The 23689-nt window shown below is 43.0% G+C and overlaps 1 protein-coding gene across 2 annotated transcripts in view; it reads left to right on the forward strand.

Moving 5' to 3' along the window:
• Positions 1–23689, forward strand: part of CDH13 (cadherin 13) — a gene marked incomplete at its 3' end in the record, with an annotated part of 1052451 nt that overhangs the window by 662443 nt on the left and 366319 nt on the right. For both annotated transcript variants that reach the window (XM_081106984.1, XM_081106983.1), the window contains exon 6: positions 15576–15720. In XM_081106984.1, coding sequence (XP_080963110.1) covers positions 15576–15720 — 145 coding nt within the window. The remainder of the gene's footprint in view (positions 1–15575; positions 15721–23689) is intronic.

Consider the following 23689-nt stretch of genomic DNA (forward strand, 5'->3'; position numbering starts at 1 on the left):
GTGAGCTTAAAGTAAAGCTTAGGAGGCAAAGCAGACACTGATAGCAGTGTGGTTCAGACATGAAGCTGATGAGACCGAGTTCCATATTATAAAATTCTGTCAAGTGCATTGAGACTTTCACCCAAAACTCAGAGACCCGTGAAGACTAAAAAGCCAGCCACTCTGTACTCTGCTATCATTACTGTAATACTGGGGATCTCCTAGATACTTAATGTTCGTTTCTTTCTCAGTAATCACCAATACTGAGTGGTACTCAATGTCCTCAAGTTGAGCAGACTTCCACTGGCAATAATCTATAACCAATCTGTAGTCATTGTCTGAATAAGCTGCAAGTTTACTACAATAAATGTTATAAATTCCTTTTAAACTTTGAATTAACACATGCCCATTATAAAAAAAAAATTAGAAAAGTGTAGAGAAGCAAAGTGTAAAACCATCTGCAGTAAAACCACTCTTAATATTTCAGGATAATCTTAATAGTATCATATTTTTGTCTATTTGTCAAAAATTGCATATATAATGCATACTACTTTGTAATCAGATATTGCACTTTGTATCATGAATACTACACTATTAATATATTTTCCATTCTTTAAACTGTTTCTGTAACATAGTATTCTACTTTATTTTATTTTACAACTCTAAAGTCATTTGTTAAATACCATAGATTTATTTCCGCAATGTCCTGTTAGAACATTGTATTGTGTCTAGATTTTCCTATTTTTAAGCAATATTGAATGAGCATACTTGTTACTGAACACTCCCTGCCATGCCCACTCATAGCCCCTAAGCCCTAAGCTGAATTTCTACAAGTAAAACCATGTTTTCAAGGCTTATAATGGATATTGACAAATGGCATTTCAGAAAGATGTTTTAGTATCATCAGTAATGTATGAGATTTTTTTTGTCCTCACAAATTTGCAAAATACCAACTAACAGGCTTTTCTAATTATCTTGGCAATTTTATAAGCAAAAAGCTATCTTATTTTAATTTTACATGTATACATTTTTGTTTTCTTGTTTTGCTAATTGTTGTTTTTTAATTGATTTTTAATCAGTTCTTTTTATATTCAAGATAGTAAGCCTCTGCTTTATATAATGCAAATATTTTCTCAGTTTTCTGTTTATTTTAGTCATACAAAAACATGCCCTTAAATAGTTTACTCTCTCAATTTACATAATAAGTTATGCCTTTCACATTGGTTTAGAAAGGTCTTTCCTATTCTATTTCATAAATATTCAATGGCTTTTTCTCCTAATACTTTAATCCACCTGGAATTTATAGGTTATACTCTAAATTTTTATACCTCAACCTTAATTTTTGGAGAACATGTTTTATGAAACATACTTTAATACTTATTTAACAAAATGACTTTAGAGTTGTAAAATAAAAAAAATATTTCATTTCATGCTATTCCTCTGAATTTCACTTTTGGAGGAAAAGGGCAAGTGAAAATAAAATCCCAGATAATTTTCTCCTATGGCTTTGTTTTCAGTGTTATATTTCCCATCTTTGTACAAAAATCCTCTTATCCCTGGTACATATCCTTAATGATTCTGGAATAATTCGAACATCCATTATTTATATAAATTCTACTTGAACCAATTAAAAATTTCAGCCTGAGCCCCCTCTTGGGTGTTGAGAATATTCACTGGGACATTACCCATTCTGCTTAAATAAAATTGTTTTTAATATCTGCATAGATTTCTTCCACATAACTAAAGCTATTAATTAATTATTAATTAATCAAACGTTAAATAGAAAAATGCCATCAAAGTCCAGTGTGGCCATGATCATGCATAGATAAGAAAAAATGTTTTCATTATGTTTGGGAGAAACAGACCTAAACATTTCAAATTGTCAAAGGAAATACTATAGCTCTAAGCAGAGCAAGCTTTTCAAAGAACAGTTGATAATGGCATCGAGATCTTTAATCAATAATCTAACAAGTATGAAACGTTCATTGCCCCTTCGATCATTTTTAGAGAGAGCTATAAACACTGCATTCAGTCTGTCAAGGGGGAAATCCCACACAGAGCTGTGGAAGTGGGGAGTGTTACAGAAAGCTGAAAGAGCCTTTTCCCTGGGACTTCTCCAGGAGTTGTTCATAATGAGATTCAACTTTGATAAATGAGTAAAGCTAAGAAAAATAACTTGAAATGCAGTGATTAATGTCAAAGAGAAACCTGGATTACTGTAATCGAAAAGCAGTTTCAAAAGGGTAATGACTGACAAATAGGAATTGAATCAAGGGTACTGCATCCACTTTTACAAAAGCCTAAATAAAGGTCTATTGGGAGTGAATGAAGGCCAAGGTCACCAACCCTCCCCTGATATAATAAACCTTTGTTTAGAATTTTCTGTGTGTTGGGAACTGTGCTGTACATGCTCATTTATGTTTTTATTACTTTAACAACAACAACAACAGAAAAGCTTGGAGTGCTATTCCAAATGCCTTTCTTACATGTGTAAACTGAGACCTAGAAAGTGAAGTCGCCTAATAAGATAAAATGACTGTGTAGCCAGTTTGCCTAGGACAATCTTGGATTGTACCTATTGTTTCGGCTTAACTGTTAATAGTACCTACTTACATTCTAAAATGTGTTCCAGTTTGAACAATAAATTGTGGCCACAGTATTAATTTCCTATTGCTGTGGTAATAAGTTACCTCAAATGTAGTGACTGAAAACAACACACATTTGTTATCTTGCATTTCTAAAGGTTCAGAATCCAAGGTGGATCTCACTGGGCTAGAGTCATTGTGCCAGCAGGTCTGCTGTAGAGGAAGGTCCTTGTCATTTTCAGCTTCTAGTGACTGCCTGCACTCCTTGGCTCCTGGCTTCTTGCTCCAATGCCAAAGCCAGCCATGGCTGCTCCAGCCCCTTCTCATATCGCATCACTGAGACCTTGTCCTCTCCCTTTCTGTCGAGGATCCTTGTGATTACTTGTGGACCCATACAGATAATCCAGGTTACTCTCTCTATGGCAAGTTGGCAGATCAGCAACCTTAATTCCCATTTGCAACCTTAATTCCCCTTTCCCATGTAATCTAACCTATCAAATCTTTGGAGATCTGCAAACAGCCCTAGTGCCCATCAGTAGAGTAGTGAATAAAAAAAGCTGTGATACATTTACACCACGGAATACTATGCAGTTGTTAAAAAGAAGGATCTCTTACCCTTTGAGGCAGCATGGAGGGACCTGGAGAGTATTATGCTAAACAATATAAGTCAGTCAGAGAAAAATAAGTATCACATGATCTTATTCATATGTGGAATCTAATGAACAAAATAAACTGTTGAACAAAATAGATCCAGAGACATAGAAGCATGGAACAGAGTAACAAATCTCAGAGGGAAGGTGGACACAGACAAAAGGGAGGTAGAGGCCTGGGGTGGGGGGCGGGGGCAAGCTATAAGGGATCAATGGAGGGAAAAGGGGGACATATGTAATACTTTCAACAGTAAAGATTTGACATAAATAAACAAACAAATAAACAAACGGATGAACAAAATAGATCCAGAAACATGAAAGCATGGAACAGACTGATGAATCTCAGAGGGAAGGGGGAAGTGGATGCAGGAAGAGATTAACCAAAGAATTTTTATGCATATATGCATAATCCATGGACACAGACAATAGTGCTGTGAAGGCTGGAGTGGGGTGGAAGCCAGGTGGAGGGGGTACATGGCGGGGGGGGGGGGGCATCAGTAATACTTTCAACAATAAAGATAAATTTCTAAAAAAAATTTGTGAAGACCATTACACTGTCAACCACAGCCACTCTATAGGGAGCAGAGCCATATTTTGAAGGCAGGCTTTCCGATTCAAAGTCTAGGGTAATTTCAGTGATCAGTGAGGGTGTCTTTGGTAGAAAAGCCTTGGATTTTTGTGGCCTGTTGGAAGATGAGGAGAGTGTAAGAATTGCCAACAAAGAGTCAATAAAAATGTATATATGTGTGCTAAATGTATCATTAACTAATACATGATACAATACTAATAAAAGGGCAATATGCTAATTAGACCAGATGTAGTCCAGACACCCTTCTGGATGTCCTTTTGGGCAAAGCCTGGTAGTGGGGGCTGAGGCAGAGGCAGTTAGAGGCGATCAGGCTGGCAAGGGAGAGCAGTTCAGGCAGGCAGGCAGGTGAGTGGTTAGGAGCTAGCGGTCCTGGATTGCGAGAGGGTCCGACTGCTGGTTTAGCAGGATTGGGCCTAAACCATCAGTTGGACATCCCCTGAGTGGTCCTGGATTGGAGAAGGTGCAGGCCAGGCTGAGGGACCCCCTCTCGCCACCCCCCGCACGAATTTCATGCGCTGGGCCATATATATATACATATATATATATATATATATATATATATATATAATTTCAGAGAGGAAGGGAGAGGGAGAGAGAGATAGAAACATCAATGATGAGAGATAATCATCGGTCGGCTACCTCCTGCACTCCCCCTACTGGGGATTGAACCCACTACCCAGACATGTGCCCTTGACCAGAATCTAATGCCGGCCAAGGCTCTATCCAGAGCCAGACTAGCCAGTGTTCAATGCTTTCTTTATTCAAGGCACAGAATAAAGTTAGATATAGAAGGAATACCTAGACAATAGGTATTCGAGTTATTTATGATCTGATTGGGTCACAAGTAAATTCTCATCTACATGCAGAATGTATCCGTCTCTACCAAAGGAGTCTATAATAAATGAGCATGATACTATATTAATTAAACATGTGAGAACTCAGACACAGAAAGCAAAGGCAATTTCAGTTTCCCATTAATCAAATAAGTTAGGATTAGTTTTATTATTTTTTTTTTCATATCACAACAAACATTATATCCATAGTGTAAAGTGCTGCTTTAAAAAAATCTTCCAACCACACTCAAACTTTGGAAATCGTCTGTTTTAAATAAACTCATAAGAGCATACTTACCCCAAAATCTCTGTGGGCTTTTTTATTTCCATGGTATCTTTGCAGACGTTTTAAAATCTGTTAACATCTTTGAGGGTCTGGAGACATACCGGTACTTCCAACTGCCTTCTGGGAAGATTGTATCAGGTTGAATTTACACTTGCATGGAACCTGGTGCTTACGTCCCGCACTTCCACAATCGCTGGATCTCATCTTTTCTTTATCTTTGTCCTCTAGGAAAGCAAATGCAGGCATCTTATTTTTCATATGTATTTCACGGTTTTGTGTGAGTCTCTCTGTCTGAACTTGTAGTCGCGTTTAATTGGAGATGTCCAATGTTAGACTTATGTGTATCTCTAATTGCACACTGAACTTCCAGGTATCATTTTGTATTTCTAGCATAACTATTCTCTAGTGTAAAGGATGACGTTCGGCATAAAAGGAATGAGACCCATTTTTGTTTGTGACTTTTAAACTGGTCTACTAGAAGTTCCTATAGTGGTATTTCAGAGATGGTGCAAACCACAGCACCCACGGAGGACACCTTTTAGTGCCCTAGAAAGGAAACTTGGAGGGAACACACTCATTTGGGTAGAAGACATCTGTGTCTAAAAGAGAAATTGGGTCACACTATGTTGTTGGAGTCCTAGCTCATGTAATGTCTTTATTTTGTGTCATCAAAAAACATGTGGCTGAAAAGCATGTGTGCACACACACAGTCAACCTGATCTGATGTTTGCTACTTATTTATCATCATAAATAAGTAATCCACTCGTGTGTGTGTGTGTGTGTGTGTGTGTGTGTGTGTGTGTTTTAGTTTATTTGAATATTTGGCCTGAAGCAGAACCATCAGAGTTCAAAAGGTCAGTGTTTTCTAAATTGTTTTACTTCAAAATGACTCATAAGTCTATAGACGGTGTGTGTCATGCTCTGTTTCCTACTCCATTGATCCAGGTTTGACATCTGTTGCTTGGGTCATATCGTATTACAAAAAGTATTGGCTTTTAAGAGCCAGCTCTTCCTCATTTTGGCCTTCACCCAAAAATCCTTGTAGCACATTTTGTTTTCCACCAGTTCATCCCTTTGGGTTAGATCACAGTATCAAATTTTGTCTGACTAAATTGTCTCTTTCATAAGCAGATGAGAGGATGAGCCAAATGAAGGGCAAGATGTTAATTGTTTGTTGTGATGCTGAAGGCCAATACGTGCTTTGTCATTTGGTTCATTATGTTCCTAGTCTTTGAAAAAGGATTCTTGTCCATGATTGTGTACAGCCTGTCTCCATTGTTATGGTGCATTAATTGGTTGGAAGAGTCATTGGCGTGCATGTAGTGACTTGATAGTTCACACCTCAGTGGAGATGCCTCAAGATATGGAAGGAGAGTGGAGGAGCTCCGGTGCTGGGATGCTGGGAAGGATGGCTGGCCGAGGGGACCTACACTCAGGCTTCAGTGAAGCTATGATGGAGCTTGGCTTCCTCTTTGGCTCCTGAGATCTTTCATCTGCCTGCTCCCTACTTCACAGTCAAGCCTTTCTCTCCTCCCACACACAAGACCCAGAGATCAGCACTAAGAACCTGGTGCCATTGACCACGGCTCCCGAAGTGAAGCCATTAGCTCACATTCATGTGGTGCCTTCATGACTCCATTCTTGGATTGTGTCATTTTCCTTTTTTTTTTTTTTTTAAGAGAGAGAGAGAGTGGGAAGTGGAAGAGAGAAGCAGAGACACAGAGAGAGAAACATTGATGTGAGACATGTGTGATTGCCTCCTGCACATGCCCCGACTGGGGCCCTAGGATTGATCCTGCAACCGAGGTACATGCCCTTGACTGGAAACGAAGCCATGACACTTTATTCCACAGGGAACACTCTAACCACTGAGAAAACTGTCAAGGGCAAAGTACTTTTGCTTTAAATAGATTAGGAATGACTAGCATACCCTGTTCCCTCCCTGACATATTCACCATGTTCATTTGAGAGCTAAATTTATAAGAACAACATCTTTTCTTTTCAGAAAGTCTATAACATCCCCAAAGGGAACATATTATAACCAGGCTGACACTGTAATACATCCAACTGGTCATTTGTGGAAGCATGTTATATGATGCATAGTGGCTCATGGTGTGTTTTAATATGTATTTTCATGTGTATTAGGAAAATTTTATAATATGCTCTTCATTGCCTAACTTAATAGCTATTTTTACTTCTGATGAGGGAACAGTGACACATAGCAATCAATGTAATGCCTCTTAAGTAAATAACAAGTTAGTAAAGAAAAGAAAACAAAACTGACATGAAAATCTGTGAGAAAGTATTTAGCAAATAAGAGCATAATGGGGGAAAGCTTGAATTTTTGTGTCAGACCTAAGTTTGGGTCCAGCCAGATCATAAGCCAGCCTTGGACCATGGGCCAAGTACTTAAGTTCTCTGGATTCTGTGTCATGGTATTTCTCCAAGTTGTTTTGAGCCCCATGTGGCAATACATCAAAAGCCCAGACATATATCAAACACCAAATAAATGTTGTTCCCTTCTTATAAAAAGCAAGTAATCAATTTAATGTGCTTCGGTAACATTTACCACCATGGCTCTCATTCGTGAATTGAGACTGCACAAGATGTCAGCTGGCCTGTGGTCGGTGGGATGGGGCCTGACTGTCAGCTCTCCCACGCCAGGGTTGGAGGGAAAGGACAGATGGCTGAAGCTGAGGCCAAAACTTGGTCTCCACTCTCTTAAAGAGGCATTACCTCTTCAGCAGAGGGCTCTGTGCAATGAATATTAACTCCAGTGCCTGTGATGTGCCAGGCATTGGGCAGCAGTACTGGGGATTGGCTAATAGGCAGGAACAGTTACTGCGCCTCTAACTTCATGGGGCCAGATGGAGAGGCAAACAGTAATTGAATTGTCACACAAATAATAAGCCGAGATCTGAAGGATGAACAAGGGATCACCAGGGGACAGCAGATAGGATGCTCATGCTTCTAGGAGTGTTGCAAGTGAGAATGCTTGTGTGGGGAAGGAGAGGTGGAGGGACTGAAAAAAAGGTTGGTGTGCCTGGATACCACGCAAGGAGGACCGCTTGTGACGTGGACAGAGTTTGTAGCAGTGGCCCGGGGCCAAATTATAAAAAGACTTGTCAAAGTAAAGAATGTTGTATTTATCCTAAGAGTAATGAGAAATGATTGGGAGGTGTCTATAAATAAATTTAAATTTGAAAAGATACCCTGGAAGCCTGTGTTAGTCTGTGTTCTCCAGAGAAACAGAACCCATAGGAGATATGTAAATATATAAAATGTAAATACCAGTGTAAAAATTTATAATATATATATATATATATATATATATATATATATATATGAAGAGATTTATTATAAGGAGTCGACTCCTGCCTGAGTTGTGGAGGCTGAGAAGCCCATGACCTGCCGTCTGAAAGTGGAGACCCAGGAGAGCTAGAGGGGCAGCTGGTCTGAGTCTGGAGGCCTGAGAAGCAGAGCACCAAGGGCAGGAGACCTCGGGCCCAGGGTAGTCAGAGGAGAAGGAGCAGGAGTCTCTTTCCTCCCCCGTTGCTTCTACTCAGGCCCTCAGCAGGTTGACCTGACACTGGGAGGTGGATCTCTTTACCGAGTCACTGATTTAAATTCTAATCTCATGTGGAACAGGCACATGCAGAAATAATGTTGAGTCTGGGCACACCGTGGCCAGTCAGGTTGACACACCGAATTAACCATCGCAAACCCTTCGGAGAAGAGGCTGTGGCAGTCAAGAGCGGGTGCAGGGATCACCACTGGGTGCCTGTTGGAGTGGCCCAGTGAGAGGTCACAGAAGCTGATCTCAGGAGGCGGTGATGGAGATGGAGAAGACCATGTAATTGAGAGAGATTGGGATGATAGACAGGCCTTGGTAGCCGAGTGGCTGGGGAGAGGGGAGAAGGCTTCGTGGAGAAAGAGGATGGGTTCTGCGTCTCTGCTTTGGTCCCGGGAGAAGGACCACCCTCTGGAAAAAGTTTAGAGCAGATTGATAACCATGCAGTGGCACCTATAATACTTGCTAGTCGCTCAGACATTCGTGCCTCCAGTGATGCCATTTAAGAATATTTTGATGACATCATTTTAAATGTAAAATAGTTTTGCCCTCTCTAGGAAAGGCCGAAGCTGGCCCTTTGAAATCTGGGCAGTAAGAGTTGGGTTAAACTTCAGAACCCACTTTATATCGGACACCTTTGCACGCCCTTGACTTAGTCCACACTAGATCCTATGAGGTCTCTGTGGTTGGCTCTTACTCATAACACAGAAACCAAGGTCAAAGAGGGGGTGCCTACTCAGAGCCTGGATCCGGGACATCAGGGGACGATTTTCTCCTGAATCCAGGTCCAGGGCTCACTCCACAGCTCTTCAGAGTCCTATACTCAGGCTTTCAGAATGTGCCTCTCTCCCCTAGCAGTGCTCCCGCCTTCATGGCCACCACCATCTCTCTCCCATGATGCCTCAGTTTTCTACAGCACGGGAAGGAGACACTCACACCAGTTTTGCCAAGTGCTGCTGTAAACTAGATTGCCAACAAGTCCCCTAGATGACCCCTAGGCCCCCTAATGATAGAACCTAATTAGTTTTCCCCTCCAGGGGTATTGCATCTCACTGGGGGAGAACAACAGTGCAGTGTGGGATCCAAAAATCACACCTCGGCTGAGGCAACTGGGTGCCGCCAACACTGGTGCTCCACCCCCTGTGAGGTTTCCCCACCTCCAGGACCTCTCTCTCTTTTGTTTTCTGCAACTTTTCACTTTGCAGTTAGTAAGTTAGTAGGCAATTCCCTTCTCCCTACTTTCTGTTTCACAACTTTACAGAAAGTGATCAGACAAAATACACTTTAAGTGCTCATTATGTACCACTGAATATGAGAAGATTGGGAAAATTGATTTGTGTGTGTATGAGTTTTATATCTGTGTTTGTATGTTGTATGTGTGGTATTTATACATGTGTGTGTCTGATCAAAGGATCCACAGAAAACACCTGCTCTGCTTGGCCTGTGTGTCTGGGGTTGACACGAGTCCAAGTGTGCAGTGGCTTCCTAGCAGGTGGTGCGACTCTGCCTTCTGTTTGGAAGTTATTTTCATGCATCCAAACCTGGAAATGCTCTTCCCAAGCGCTACAGGCCGTTGGGCTTTCATCTCTAACTCCTGTGTCACCGGTCAGCATCACACAAAGAATGGTGTGCACCTGGGTTCCCTGCAGATGGGATAAAAGCCAGGGCTGCCTCGGGAGGTTCTAGCAGGGCCTGAGAGTCTGCATTTCTAAACCCCCAGGGACGCCAGGGATGCTGGGCCCAAGACCACACTGTGCATAGCAAGGTCCTAGAACACACAGCACAGAGGTTGGTCGAATATATCACTTTTTCAGGCCTACTTGCCATGAATGAGTTATTAGGCAATTACTTGTCCAAGTAACTTGGGCAACTGTTTCTAGATCTAATTTATTGAGCATCTTCTCTCTTTCTGGTTCCACAGTGGACCTCGTTATATGTCACCCCTCATTATTCCCAAGAAGATCAACCACTCACATTAAGAATAGCAGTCCTAGAAGATGGTGCAGAAATAGTGAGAAACTGGGTGATTTCCATTTCCTGTGAGCAATTATTCCATTGCTTTCTGCCAATGGCTGCCTGTTTGTTTTTCTCACAGTAGGTTTCTACTAATTGGCATCTCACTTTAAACATCAAGAACAGGCATGAGAATGCCTCCCTTAGAATGCATTCCGGTTTGTTTTATTTCTGGAGCCCCAAACACAGTCCCTAGAATAGATCTTGTGACTCAAAGGAAACAAACATTGTTCCAGTCGTTTTAGACTAAGGACTTGTGTGTTTTGGGAATTTCAATTAAGTAGAGGAAAGGAAGGTGAACACATCATTAAACATTTATCCTCTGATACTAGAGGTACCTTCTGGAAGTTAGGAGTCCCATTTCAGAAGATTTCACATTTGTTAACTGTGGATGTGACCTTCATAAGAGAATAGTTATTTAAATTCACTGGAATGTCAGATTTCTCTATAGTAAGTGATTGGGTAGATAAGGTCATGTTTACTAATAATTTCTTCATGACTGCTTAATTTTCATCCACACTTAATATATGCCCTTTGGAAAATGCATGGACAACTTAGTAAGGCACTAGCATTTCCTATTCTATATTTTATTCAGTCTACTATGGTTTTCTTTGTTAGAAACAAGCATGATATCATTTTCCCTCCCTCATCTCTGTTTACCCAGCAAAGAATGTTATAGCAGAATTGACTTTAGTCTACTCCGTTGGAATTGAGGGGAGCCCAGTTTGACTTCATCTTGTACCAAGACCATCCCTAATATAATGCTAGGCTAGAAGCCATTACACCTGCTGTCTACAACTCCTTTCCATGCATTTTCACGTGGCCAGCTCCTTCTGTTTTGTTGTCTTTCAAGTCTCAGTCAGAATGTTCCTTCAGCAATAAGTAGATTCTGGGCAGGGCCTGAAAGTCTGTAGAAAGTCTTCCAAACTGTTGTACCTAAAATAGGTACTTCCCCTGCCAGCAGCACACATTCTCTCTCTCTCTCTCTCTCTCTCTCTCTCTCTCTCTCTCTCGTGATAACCCAGAGTGCATCGAGCAATATTGTTTTCCACTAAAAAATTCAGGAGTCAAACTCTGGGTACTGGAATGACATAAACTCCTATCAGGTTGTCTACTTACATAATTCATTTTATGAGATTTGGTGCAACATTTTTCATTCATCCTAATCAATTATATCTCCTTAGTGTCTGTCTGTCTGTCTTCCCATTATGTTGAGATGGATCCAGAGCAGGGGTGGGCAAACTTTTTGACTCGAGGGCCACAATGGGTTTTTAAACTGGACCGGAGGGCCGGAACAAAAGCATGGATGGAGTGTTTGTGTGAACTAATATAAATTCAAAGTAAACATCATTACATAAAAAGGTACGGTCTTTTTTTTTTTTTTAGTTTTATTCATTTCAAACGGGCAGAATCCGGCCCGCAGGCCGTAGTTTGCCCACGGCTGATCTAGAGCCTGCTCCTCCCAGTTCCAGTGTATTTGCATATTTGGCAAATGTGAATTCTGTTCCTTTGTCCTACTTGTGCTTCTTATACGACCCGAATCTTACAGAAAGTGGAAGTGTAGGAGGAGGTCATCAGAGGATGTGACCACCTGTTGACCCACAAGCTGGGTCAGGCTCCTCACCCCTCTCCTGTCCTTGGAATGTATGTTCTGCCCACCATTCCCACAATGTGAGCTTTATCAAGGACACAGCCTTGAGATAGTAAGGTGCTGTTGAGACTATCTGGATGGCATATGTGACTGAACCCACATAAACTTTCAAGATCCTGGTGGGTGGAAACAGAGATCTACTTGTCTTGTGGTCTCCAAGACAAGTCTCATATATAGGTTCCCTTACTTATTAAACAGCTACCTACTATCTGGAGTGGCCCACCTCTTTCTTAGATCTCTCCACACCCTTCATGTACGGGGGCCAATTTGTGAACAAACAGAAAACTTAAGATTCAGATCCAACATACGTGTTGTCTTTAGACATAGGTTTTTGGTTAAGTTAAAGTCAACTCTGGCTATTTTGGTAGGACAAAAGGCCAGACCTTCATTATTGATGAATTTTCCCCAAGGCTTTAATTTTCTTTCTTTAGCAGTATTCTCATAGTAGATTTTTAAAAGCAGCATCCTATATAATAAAAGGCTAATATGCAAATAGACTGAGCAGCAGAACAACCAAACAATTGGTCACTATGATGTACACTGACCACTAGGGGGCATGTGCAAAACATGGCGGGCATTGGCAGCAGGTGGGAGATCACAGAACATGGTGGGCATCGGCCATGGTGGGAGGGTGGAGCAGGTAAGTGGGGGCATCAGACCAAGGCGGGATGCCAGTCACTGTCATCAGGGCAAGCCTCTGGTGGTTACTGAAAATTCTTTGCTCCCATGTGCCGTGGTCTCCCCTGGTGCTCACACCTGCTGCCGGAGCTGCTGCTCACACCCACTGCTGGTGCCCGGCCCCGGCCCCGGCCCCAGTCGCTCGGCACTGTTAATGGGTGTAAGCAGCAGCTGCCAGCCCCAATCACCCCTCAGAGCTTCTCCACCTCCTCCTGCTCCTGAGGGGCGATCAGGGGCGATCAGGGCTGAAAGCCACCGCTCACACGCGCTGCCAGTGACGGCCCCACTCACACCTGCTGAGGACACCAGCCCCAGTTGCTCCATGCTGTCAGCTGGTGCAAGCAGGGCTGCTGCTGTCAGCATGTGGGAGTGGCAGTGGTGGGAGCTGGGCTGCCGGCAGACTGGGACCAGATGCTGCCATGGGAGGGGTTGGGCGGGGGGCGGAGGATGGGCCAAGACCTGCCCCTGTGCCCACTGTAGCCTCATGGCCCACAGTTCCTTTCAAGGCACACAAATTCGTGCACTGGGCCCCTAGTAAAAGTATAAGAGTGAACTCTATTTAAGATTTTCTATTTATGCAGATGTTAAAGGCTCTGCCCCTTTAATTAAAGTATATGTGCGTTATTTTGTTTGCTGCAGAAATCAAAGTGTGGGTGTGTGTTTTAGTTTGCTAGTGAAAAGATTGTTAAAGAAAAAAAAAATGAAAACTATATCTCTCTACCCAAGCATACCTGGTTTTACTTTTGCTTACTAAGTTCAAATTCTGTCCATATGTATATGTTACACATGCTATTTAGCTTATTTTCACACAATATTCTTAGTAGATCAACAAGATTTAATAATCATTTTCTCTAATGGCTGTATTCTAGCATGTTGTTACATAAACATTCATTCAACTAGTCCCCTTTCACTGGACATTTAGTGGATGCCAGTGTTATTTCATTACTAGAAATGACACTACAGTGAATATTTTCATATATATAGCACAACCTAACTCAAATAGAACCAGGAGTGGTATACAAATGGAACAAAACGTATGCATTTTCAAAGCTTTTTGTTGGATTTCCCCATGCTGCTTTCCAAAAGAATGATACCAATTACAGCACCATTACGTGGGGTACTGTGCTGGTTTGTAACAAAGGTGTTTCTCTCTTATTTTCCTAATTTGGGCTAGTTTTTTTTTTTCCTTAATTGATGAGAGAGAGAGAGAAAGAGAGAGAGAGAGAGATCCATCAGTTGCCTCCTGTAGGTGCCCTGACCGGAGATCAAATCCACAACCTTTTGGTGTACTGGACGATACTCCAACCAACTGAGCCACACCAGCCAGGGCTGGGTCAGTTCTTACATTGGTGTTGATAACAATAACAGTAGCAACAATAGCAGGAGCTAATTGAATATTTCTTTTTTAAATTTATTGATGGGGGGGGGGGGAGAGAGAGAGAGAGAGAATATGAATAATTTGTTGTCCCACTCATTTATGCATTCATTGCTTACTTCTTGTATGTGCCCTGACTAGGGATCAAACCCACAACCTTGGTATATTGGGACGGCACTCCAGCCAACTGAGCTACCTGGCCAGAGCCTTATAATATTCTTGAGATATTTTATGTGACAGGCATTAAGTGACTTAGAAACATTATGTATGTTAAAAATGTAATCTCTGGAGCCTGATTTCATGGGGTCCAATCTAGACTCCACCGTATAATCTCTGTTTGCTTTTGTTCCCTCCTCACAAAAGGGTCCTAGGATTACTGTGAGGATCAAGGGAGTTAATATAGTAGAGAGCCTGGGTAAACCCTGGATAATATTGATTATTATTCCTAATAATGAGTGTTTTTAATGTTATGCTGGGATTCCAGCTGCAGAGGCCTCTTCCTGAGGAGTCCCACTGTAGAGACCCTTTTCTGACTGAAATGCTCAACCCCCTTCAATGCAGGGACCACCACTGATATCCACGGAGAAGTGCTGCATCCCTGCCGAGTTCAGTCCAGGCTGAAGTAGGCTCAGAAAATAAGAGCATAAGGTTACTGTGATTCACTGGAAATGTCATGAAATAATTTCCTGTTTCCAAGACAATAAAGCTAATGTTTTTTATGCTATTATTTTCTTCATCCTTGAGATCTGAAGGTAATTCTGTATTGGAGGTGTTTTGTGGAATTATGACATTCCCCCATAGATTATAAGGGCCTGGTGGGCAGGAATCCTGAGGTCTCATTCAGGACCCAGCAAATGGCTTCCTTGCACCAGGAAGGCTCTCTATACATACTTACTGCCCTGAATTTCTCCCAAACATTACTATAAACACTTTCAGTTATTTTATAATGTACTCTGTTCATAACTGCTTAGTCAATTATTTTTATTAGCATAACATTCCATTTAAGCATAATGATGTTGGAAAAACAGAAACAATATAAGCACATTTTCTCAGCTATGGCTGATTACGAGTGTTTTCTTTGTTTTTCCTTTCTTCTTCTTCTTCTTCTTTTTTTTTTTTTTTGAACTTCCTTTGCAGATTTGATAAATTAATTGTAAATTTCCCAAGGGGGACCTCCCATGAATTGATCTTTGTCTTTTATTCTCTAATGTTTAGTTTCTATTCTAGTCCCACTGTCTATCCATTGAGACCACAATATTGCTGAGGGCTCATACAATTGCTGATATAACCAACCTTCTCCAGAGAACCTGGTTTCAATTTCCATAATGAATTAATCCCTCTTTCTCCATCTCTTTGCTCCAATAGCTATTTGTGGAGACCATTGATGTTAACGGCAGAACTCTTGAGGGGCCAGTCCCTCTGGAAGTCATTGTGATTGATCAGAACGACAATAGACCAAGCTTTCGAGAGGGCCCCTATGTTGGCCATGTCATGGAAGGATCGCCTACAGGTATGTTAAGTTGGCTTATCATTAGCATAATGGCTTGGGAAGTGGCATACTCTGATCTTTGGGGACTAGAGACGCTATGTATTGCCACTCCAACTTGTTGGTATGCATCATCATTGACATATTATTTCCCTGGGTAAAAGCAAGAGCTGGAAAGATGCAACTCAGAACATGACTGGGGTGTTGCAAACTATGGAAATATCTCCCCTTGTCCCTAAAGGTGATCCTTCAAGGGTGACCGACATCTAAGTCTTTAACGCATGGCTACCGTGGGACACAATGTAAATATCTAGCTCACCCTTGTGAGGCCCCAGGCTGGACTTTGTGAAGCAGTGGGGCTGTGAAGGACATTAAAGTCCCCACTGCAGGCTCCTCAGTTACTTCTTTTCATAGGTGCATTTTAATCAGAACCATTTTGGAAAAATGGGTAGGCCTTTTCTCTCCCCTTTCCTTAGATGTGCGTGGAGAAACCTTTGTCCTCAGTCAAAGGGCCAAAGGCAAGACATTTTATTTTCCTCCCTGGAAATACTTGTACCTACTGTTATGAAAATGACTCAGAGTTATTACAGAGCTCCTTTTATCTTTTCCCCACATTTAACCTTTCTGTCAGGGAAGGTTTTACAATTAGAGCTCCCTTTCTGGCCCAATAGATACTAATTAAAGCATTCTGTGACCAGCAGCAGAAATTAGTCCTAAGAATAATGCTTGAGAAACTGCAGAGCAAAGAAGAAGCATCCCTAGTGTAAGGCTGTACTTTGATTTTAAGCTTTAAAATGCATTTCAGTGAAAAAGTGCCATATTAAGACTATCACTGAGGCTGTGTCCAGATCATGGCAAAACAAGTAAGTAAGAGAGTCAGTCAGTGGCCAGATGGGAGATGAACATTGGATAGCTTGTTCGACTGGTTACCTGCCCTCCCACCCTCCGCCTGAATTGATGGGATGTATCAATAACGTGTCGTTGTATGAGGTGCTAGAAGTGTTGTCATGGTAACCTGCCTAGACTAGCAGGTGAATAACTGTAAGGAAGGTGCCTAAAGCCTCCCTTCATCTTCAAGGAGCTGGATCTCTATGCACTTCTCAGATGCCCAGGGGCAGGAGTGACCCTCTCTCTTCTGGAATTTGAATGCATTCTGTAAAAAGGAGAGGGAATTCCCTGTGTGTGCTGGAAGGCATTTGGGGGCGAGGGTGGCGACAGAGGGGTGAAAACAGCACCAGAAAATCAGAGAGTAGCGGGTGGAGGTGGGTCAGATCACTTCGGGCGGAACTTCCTGTGGCACCTCTCAGGAGGCTGCTGTGATGGAGAGATGGCTTTTGGTGAGAGAGGCCCTGGAATTTGAGTTTGATGTTTACAGAAATCTTAAACAAGCTGGTGTTCAGAACAAGTTAGGAGAACCGATGAGGAAAGCTATTAAAGAGACTGGAGATGGAGCAGAGCAGAAAAATGATTCTCCTTTTCCATCTGTGGTACCCGGGCATTGCATATGAGTGACTGGAATTCAAGATGGGCTGGAAAAGTGTTCTAAATGTAAATGACAATGGTGATATTTCAGGCAGCTGTGAGCAGGTGCATATCTCTGTATATTATATGTATATACGATTAGACAATGTTCAATTTACCTCCCACTGTGCCCTTCCTTAAAGTTTCAGAAAGAATTTCAAATTTTAATGTTTTTATATACACATCATATTTTCAAAGAAAATTGAATCCTTTATGTATATTGAATTTCTTAAAGCACAAAGCAATTTGGTTAGGGTGGACGCATCTCCAGCAAAACATAAACCATCTCAAACTTCAATTTATAATTGGAAATGTCCTATAAATACAGAAAGCCTTGGAGATCAGTATGGAGGAGCTTCTACCAGCTGTGTGGAATTTGGCCTGATTTATTGTTGTTTTTTTCAGTGCCCTCTGGGTTCGACTGTAAAGCAGGCATTGGAATGGCATCAAAGTTTGGGTAAAGAATGTGGAAATGTGGAAAACTTTTAGAGGAGAAATCACTTAGATCACTCAGTGCCTGTGGGAGAGCTCAGGCAAGGAGGCCCCGAAGCTTCCATGGGGACAGTGGGAATCTGGGGAGGGTGATGGTGACCCTCTCTCAAGCCCCCTCCCCAACCTTAACCATTTATAAGTTATAACAACAAACACAGACCGGCTATAGAAATGATCGCCTCTCCCAGTTTCATAACCTCTCACTCATGTGCGGCTCTCAGAATCCTATGTGTTGTGGACATTATTCTGGGTCCACTTTACGGAAGAGAATGCTGACCCTGGAAAGAGTTCAGTGACTTTGCCCAGTGGACACCATAACAGATGGGAGGCAGTGTTCAGGGCTCAACTGTATCTCCCACCTTCACATCATGTGCTCTTTCAACTGTCCCCAAGTCTTCGCGGTGAAAACAGCTGCTAAACTATGAGGAGCGCTTACTGTATTCTGAGACCTTTATATACACTGTATCACTGCCTCCATTATACCAGGTCCTACCCTGAGAGGTGGTAACTCTCCCATCATACAAATACGAAAACGGAATCTCAAAGGAGTCCAGGAACTTCCCCCAAATCACAAGCTGGGAGATGAGCTAGAATCTGTTTTCATGTCTCTGACTTCAAGACACAGGCCCTTTCCCATGTACCATGTTGGAGCCGGCCACCTTCCCTCACATTGTTTAGGACAGACTCTTTGCAGGCCCAGCTGAGGGAAAGTATTTGCGGGGTTCTAATCTGATGAACTGATTTAGCTTCTGACAGAAAGTGACCAGCTCTCTGACCAAATATCCAGGCTCACTGACTGGCGTTTAATCTATGAGAGCTATTGCTCTGTCTCTGGGGATAAACAGCATTCCCCACCGGGGTCCTCATCCTCATTCACATCACTCTCTTCCGCCTCCACATAACCAGGGGCGTGACCTTCACCGCCTCCCAGAGGATCACGCTCAGAGGGCCCCAGGGTTGCTATTAGGCTCTGCCATCACCATCTTAAAATTGTTAATAACTGCTGAACAAGGGGTCCTGCATTTTCATTTTGCACTGAGCCCCACAAATGATGTGGCTAGTCTGGTGCCAAGCATTGTGGCCTAGAGTTGGGTTTAATGCTCCACTTGCCTCTTTAACAAGGTGAGCCCTTGGGAAGGTTACTGAACCTTCTAGAAGCCTCAATTGCCTTGCCTATAGATGGAGTGGGTGTATAATCGTGCCACCCTAGAGAACGATATGCAAGGAGTAAATGGGGCAATGTGCTTCACTCAGTGCTTAGAACATAATAAATGTTCAGGAAATGCCAATGTATTGTTAATACTGCAATTATTATTCTGGCAGCGAACCCACTAGGGAAGGGAAGGCAAAGGGACATATATAGTTTGTGTGAAGGAACATTCATCTCCCAACAAGCCAAGTATCATTTTCATGTTCCCGTGTACCCGGACGCCATCTGCCCAATCCATCACGTGGGAAGGTCACCTATATTTATCTGTTTGTGCAGACAGGAGACCATTTCCAGCCCTCAGCACTAAACTCCAAGGTAGTGTTCTGGGAAATCATTACTAGATGAAGGGAGAGTAACAGACAGTAATGGTCTTTGAACTTTGCACATTATGAGCTGTTCCTTTGGTGGAGTCACAGGCATTGATGGATGGGACCTAAGCCCAGGCCCTGGCTGCTCCCTGGGACCAGCCAGGGCTCCGTGTGAACCTAGTGTTTTCTGAATGCCGGAAGCATGCCAAGACGATGGGCGTTAGGGATAGAGGGATGGGCAGCTTGAAGTTCCTGGAGGGCATACATGCCAGGGCCCCACAGTGCTGGCTGGCACCCATTTCCCAGTGTTTTGCCACTTGCAGTCCTCTGGACACTCTGGGAAGGGCTAACCATGAGGAAAGTGCACAGGGCTTCCTCCGGAAGCAGACCCTGGTGTGAGGGTCGAGGCGTGTGGTTTGCCTGAGGTGGAGGATACCCGGTGAGGGGAGCTACAAGAAAGGGGAGCCAGCCACTTCAAGATGCCAGTGAGCCAGCTACCGTAGTGGGCAGTTGTGAGCTTGATCCCTGGATGGACAAGGGGCTCTAGGAAACGACATAAAACACACACAGCAGTGTTATCCCAGCCCAGAGGCCAGGGAGCTGGGATATCCATCCCCACGCCCATCAGAGCTGTCCCCGAAGGGACTTAGCCCCTGGCACTTTCATCCAGCTGTGGGCATGGGAAAACGGTGCCAGCAGCTCAGGGGCAGCCTCCCAACAAGGCACAGGAGCTGGCTGTTGGGCAGGCCTCAGCTATGCTCTTCCCTCCATGCTTGCAGCCACCCTAGATGTCAGCTGGGACAGCTGGGAGCATGGCACCCAACACTTGGATAGGTGGGGTGGCTTTGAGGGATCTCAGGGAAAGGAGGTAGTGGGAGAAATATGTTAGTCCCCAAGCTGCATGACTGAGAAAGAGGAATTTCTCTTTAAATATGGGTCAGTGCCTAGAGGTGCATGTCCTGACTCATAAGAGATCCCCTTTTCTTGAGGCTGCTGAACTGGACCAGAGATGAGCAGCTAAAGCCTCATCCTCTAACTCCCTCCCGAGAGCACAAGGACTCTTGCCTGGTCTTGCTTCCTCTCATGCTCCCTCTATTCCCCCATCCAAAATGCTATTGAGCATCTATTCTGTGCCTGCACTACTCTCAGCTCCGAGGGCGCAGCTGTGCACCTGCCAGATGCTGCCCATTCCCTCTGGCATGCAGAGCCCAGTAGGGAGACTGCAACCAATAAGTAAGCATTGCAATGTGGTGGGTGCAGCCAGGCACCCACGCAGGACGGGGTGCTGTGAGGAGAGTGGGGGGAGGGGTGTTGACTTTTTCCCCCCTTGGGTCCACCTGAGTCTCCATTCTTCAAGACTCAGTTACTTTGATTTTTAAAGAGGTCCTACCTGGCTAGACATGAGGAAGAACAGCTGACCAAGCGGCCTCTGGGACAAATGGCTGTCCTGAGAGCTCACCTGTGCTTGGCAGTTGCTATTTTCCAAAATGGCTTGGTCTCCATACATAGAGATCGTCGTGATATTTGATGCTTAACATTTGAGACCTCGCTCAGTATAGATGATCTGTGCGTTGGTATAACCTGGAAGTAAAGTCCCTTTTCTGGTCACCTGTTTACTTGTTGCAGTAACGGCCATGTAGCTTTTCAGTCCACTAGCTGTCCAGTTTTCCTTCATTGTATTTTTGGACTTTCACTTTATAGTTTCTCCCATTCTCAAGTATTCTGGCTAATCCCAGGGGCTTTTGGAATACTGGACATGTGTCTATTTTGGGTTTCTGTTTGGTTGGTTGGTTGGTTGGTTGGTTCACTGGTTGTTTTCTTAAGCAGATATATTTATTTTAAAAGCAAAGCCGTTCAGCTTTTTGCCAGCTTCGTTTAAATGAAGAAGTGCAGTTGCCCTCAAGTCTCACTACCCAGAGAAATCCATCACTGCCCTCGTGGTGAGCAGCGCTCCAGGGCTCCCTCTGTGTGCTACATACAGAGACGCACGTGCACAATTTTCCAGAAATGGAACTCGACTTCCTTTCCTGTGCTCACTTTCTTCACGCTGCGGGGTCCAATGGACATTCTGTCAATCAGTAAATCATATCAAGCCACATCCTTGTTTTAAACAGCTAGTGCCTGGATCTACCTTCATCTAATTAGCCTGTTGCTTTTGGTTGTTCTCACTCTTCTGTACTTATAATCACTTCTACAAGGGAAGATACATCTCTTCCAACTGTGTGACAATTTCTTTAGCATAAGTACAAACAAGTGGGAATGATGGGATACGGACATGTTTGTTACATTTTGATGCATTTGAGGGGGGTGCTTCTAATCATTGGATTATATTTTCTCTTGGCTAAGCTTGTACATGAAGATACAATAGTCCTTCATGTTACATCTCAACCTGGACATTTTTTTTAAATTATATTCAGTATCTCCAAGTTTTTGTGGTCATTTCACTAACCGTATCTGTGAGCTGTAAACTGCCTCACTCTAGAATCCTCCCTGCATTTTGTGGTCAAGGAAGTGGACAGAAGTTGTTGACCCTGCGTTGGGGTCTTAGCTAAGGGGCTTTGCCAGGAACATGAGGCAGTACCATTCGGAGCGGATTAGGCAGCACTTGAACTATGCTACAAATCACTCCAGTGTAGTTAAAACAAAATCCATGAAAGTGCTGTGTAATCCAACCAAAGACACCTTCCCAAAGGGAACATTTCAGAAATAAAGTATATCAAACGTGCTGAGTTATCTGAACTTTGCTCAAGAAACTGAATCTCCACTAAGTTGCTCCTAACCAAGTCTGGGGACCCAAGGTAATGTGTTAGGAGCTGCAAACCAAGCCAGTCAAGACCTTGTCACAGCCAGTAGGTGTTTCCCTCCTTTATGTCCTAGCCCCTCTCCGACGACACCATTGCATACATTACTATTCCCATTGCTGCTGATTCACTAGAGTAGGGATCCTCAAACTTTTTAAACAGGGGGCCAGTTCACTGCCCCTCAGATCGTTGGAGGGCCGGACTATAGTTTAAAAAAAATACTATGAACAAATTCCTATGCACACTGCACATATCTTATTTTGAAGTAAAAAGACAAAATGGCAACAAATACAATATTTGTATTTGCATGTGGCCCGCGGGCCGTAGTTTGAGGACCCCTGCACTAGAGCCTTCAAGATACCGTAGGGCTTAGTGAGACAGGAGGATGCCTGGGCCCCTTTATTCTGTTTAAAGAATACCTAACCAGTAAAACTCTCTGTCTCCTCTTTAATGTGAGTAACTTTGAAACAGCTCTTCTCATTTTTATTCAGAGCCCTCTCTCCACCTAAATTCATACATGAGTCCATGAGGTTGGAGATCAATTCAAGAGACAGATACCACATTGTTTCTTGAATCATTTTCTCTCTAATCGTGAAGTATTTGTTCCTGGCCAGCCTGTGTGTCTATTTCCCTCTGCCAGGCATCCATTTTCATACTCATTCATGTCAGATCTCCACATTCCAGGCACTGTGGGTAACCTGGTGGACTGGAAATATAAGGCTGCTGTGCTCATAGAGATGACTCCCTCTTAAAAATAAATGCTTGGTGGCCCTGCCCCACTAATTTATTGGATATATTTTAGACTCAAGCTGGAAGTCTTTCTTCCATCACTTTTCGTTTTGGAGAGAGAAGGATTTGTATCATCTAATACTTTAAATTAATTAAGAAACTTAATTAAAATACTTTAAAGTGGAGGGAAGGTAAAGAAGCATTGGTAGCTTCAGAAACTTAGTGATCACCCTACAATCTTTTGAAAGAATAAATTTGGTGAGAGTTTCCAACCAAAGTGGAAATCAGGTGACAGTTGAGCAGCTGCAAAACAAAAATGAAACAATGAAATGAATAAACAGGAACATTTAAGTCCTTTGGATAAAATAGAACAAGGTGATGTAATAGAATGACAATGAGGTCAAGGAAGACTTCTCTAAGGAGATGACCTTTAAGCTAAGACCAGTGAGAATGAGAGCCCACAATGTAAAGGTACTGAGCAAGGACGATGCAGGCAGAGGGATTAAGAAATGCAAAGGTCTGAGGCAGGAATGGCAGATGGAGGGACAGAGAAGAGGCCAGCAGGAGGGGAGAAGGTCAACAAGAAGACAGCTGGGTGAGTTCAAGGAGACAGGCAAGTGCAAGATCATTTTGAACAGAAGTCAGCAAACTACCAGCCACGGGCCAAATCTGCCCCCACTGTTTGTTGTGTTCTTAAAATAAAGTTTTACTGGACACAGCCATGCCCTTATAAGCATTGCCCATTATTGCTTATTTAAGCACTAGAGGCTTGATGCACGAAATTCATGCGAGAGTAGGCTTTCCTTCCCCTGGCTATTGGCACCGGCTTCCCTCCGACACCCAGGACCCAGGCTTCCTCATAGCCCCAGCTTTGTCTGGAAGGACCTCTAGTCTAATTAGCATATTACACTTTTATTATTTAAGCATGGGCT

This window comes from Myotis nattereri (genome assembly GCF_964212035.1).
Source record: "Myotis nattereri genome assembly, chromosome: 15".
NCBI classification, from domain to species: Eukaryota; Metazoa; Chordata; class Mammalia; order Chiroptera; family Vespertilionidae; genus Myotis; species Myotis nattereri.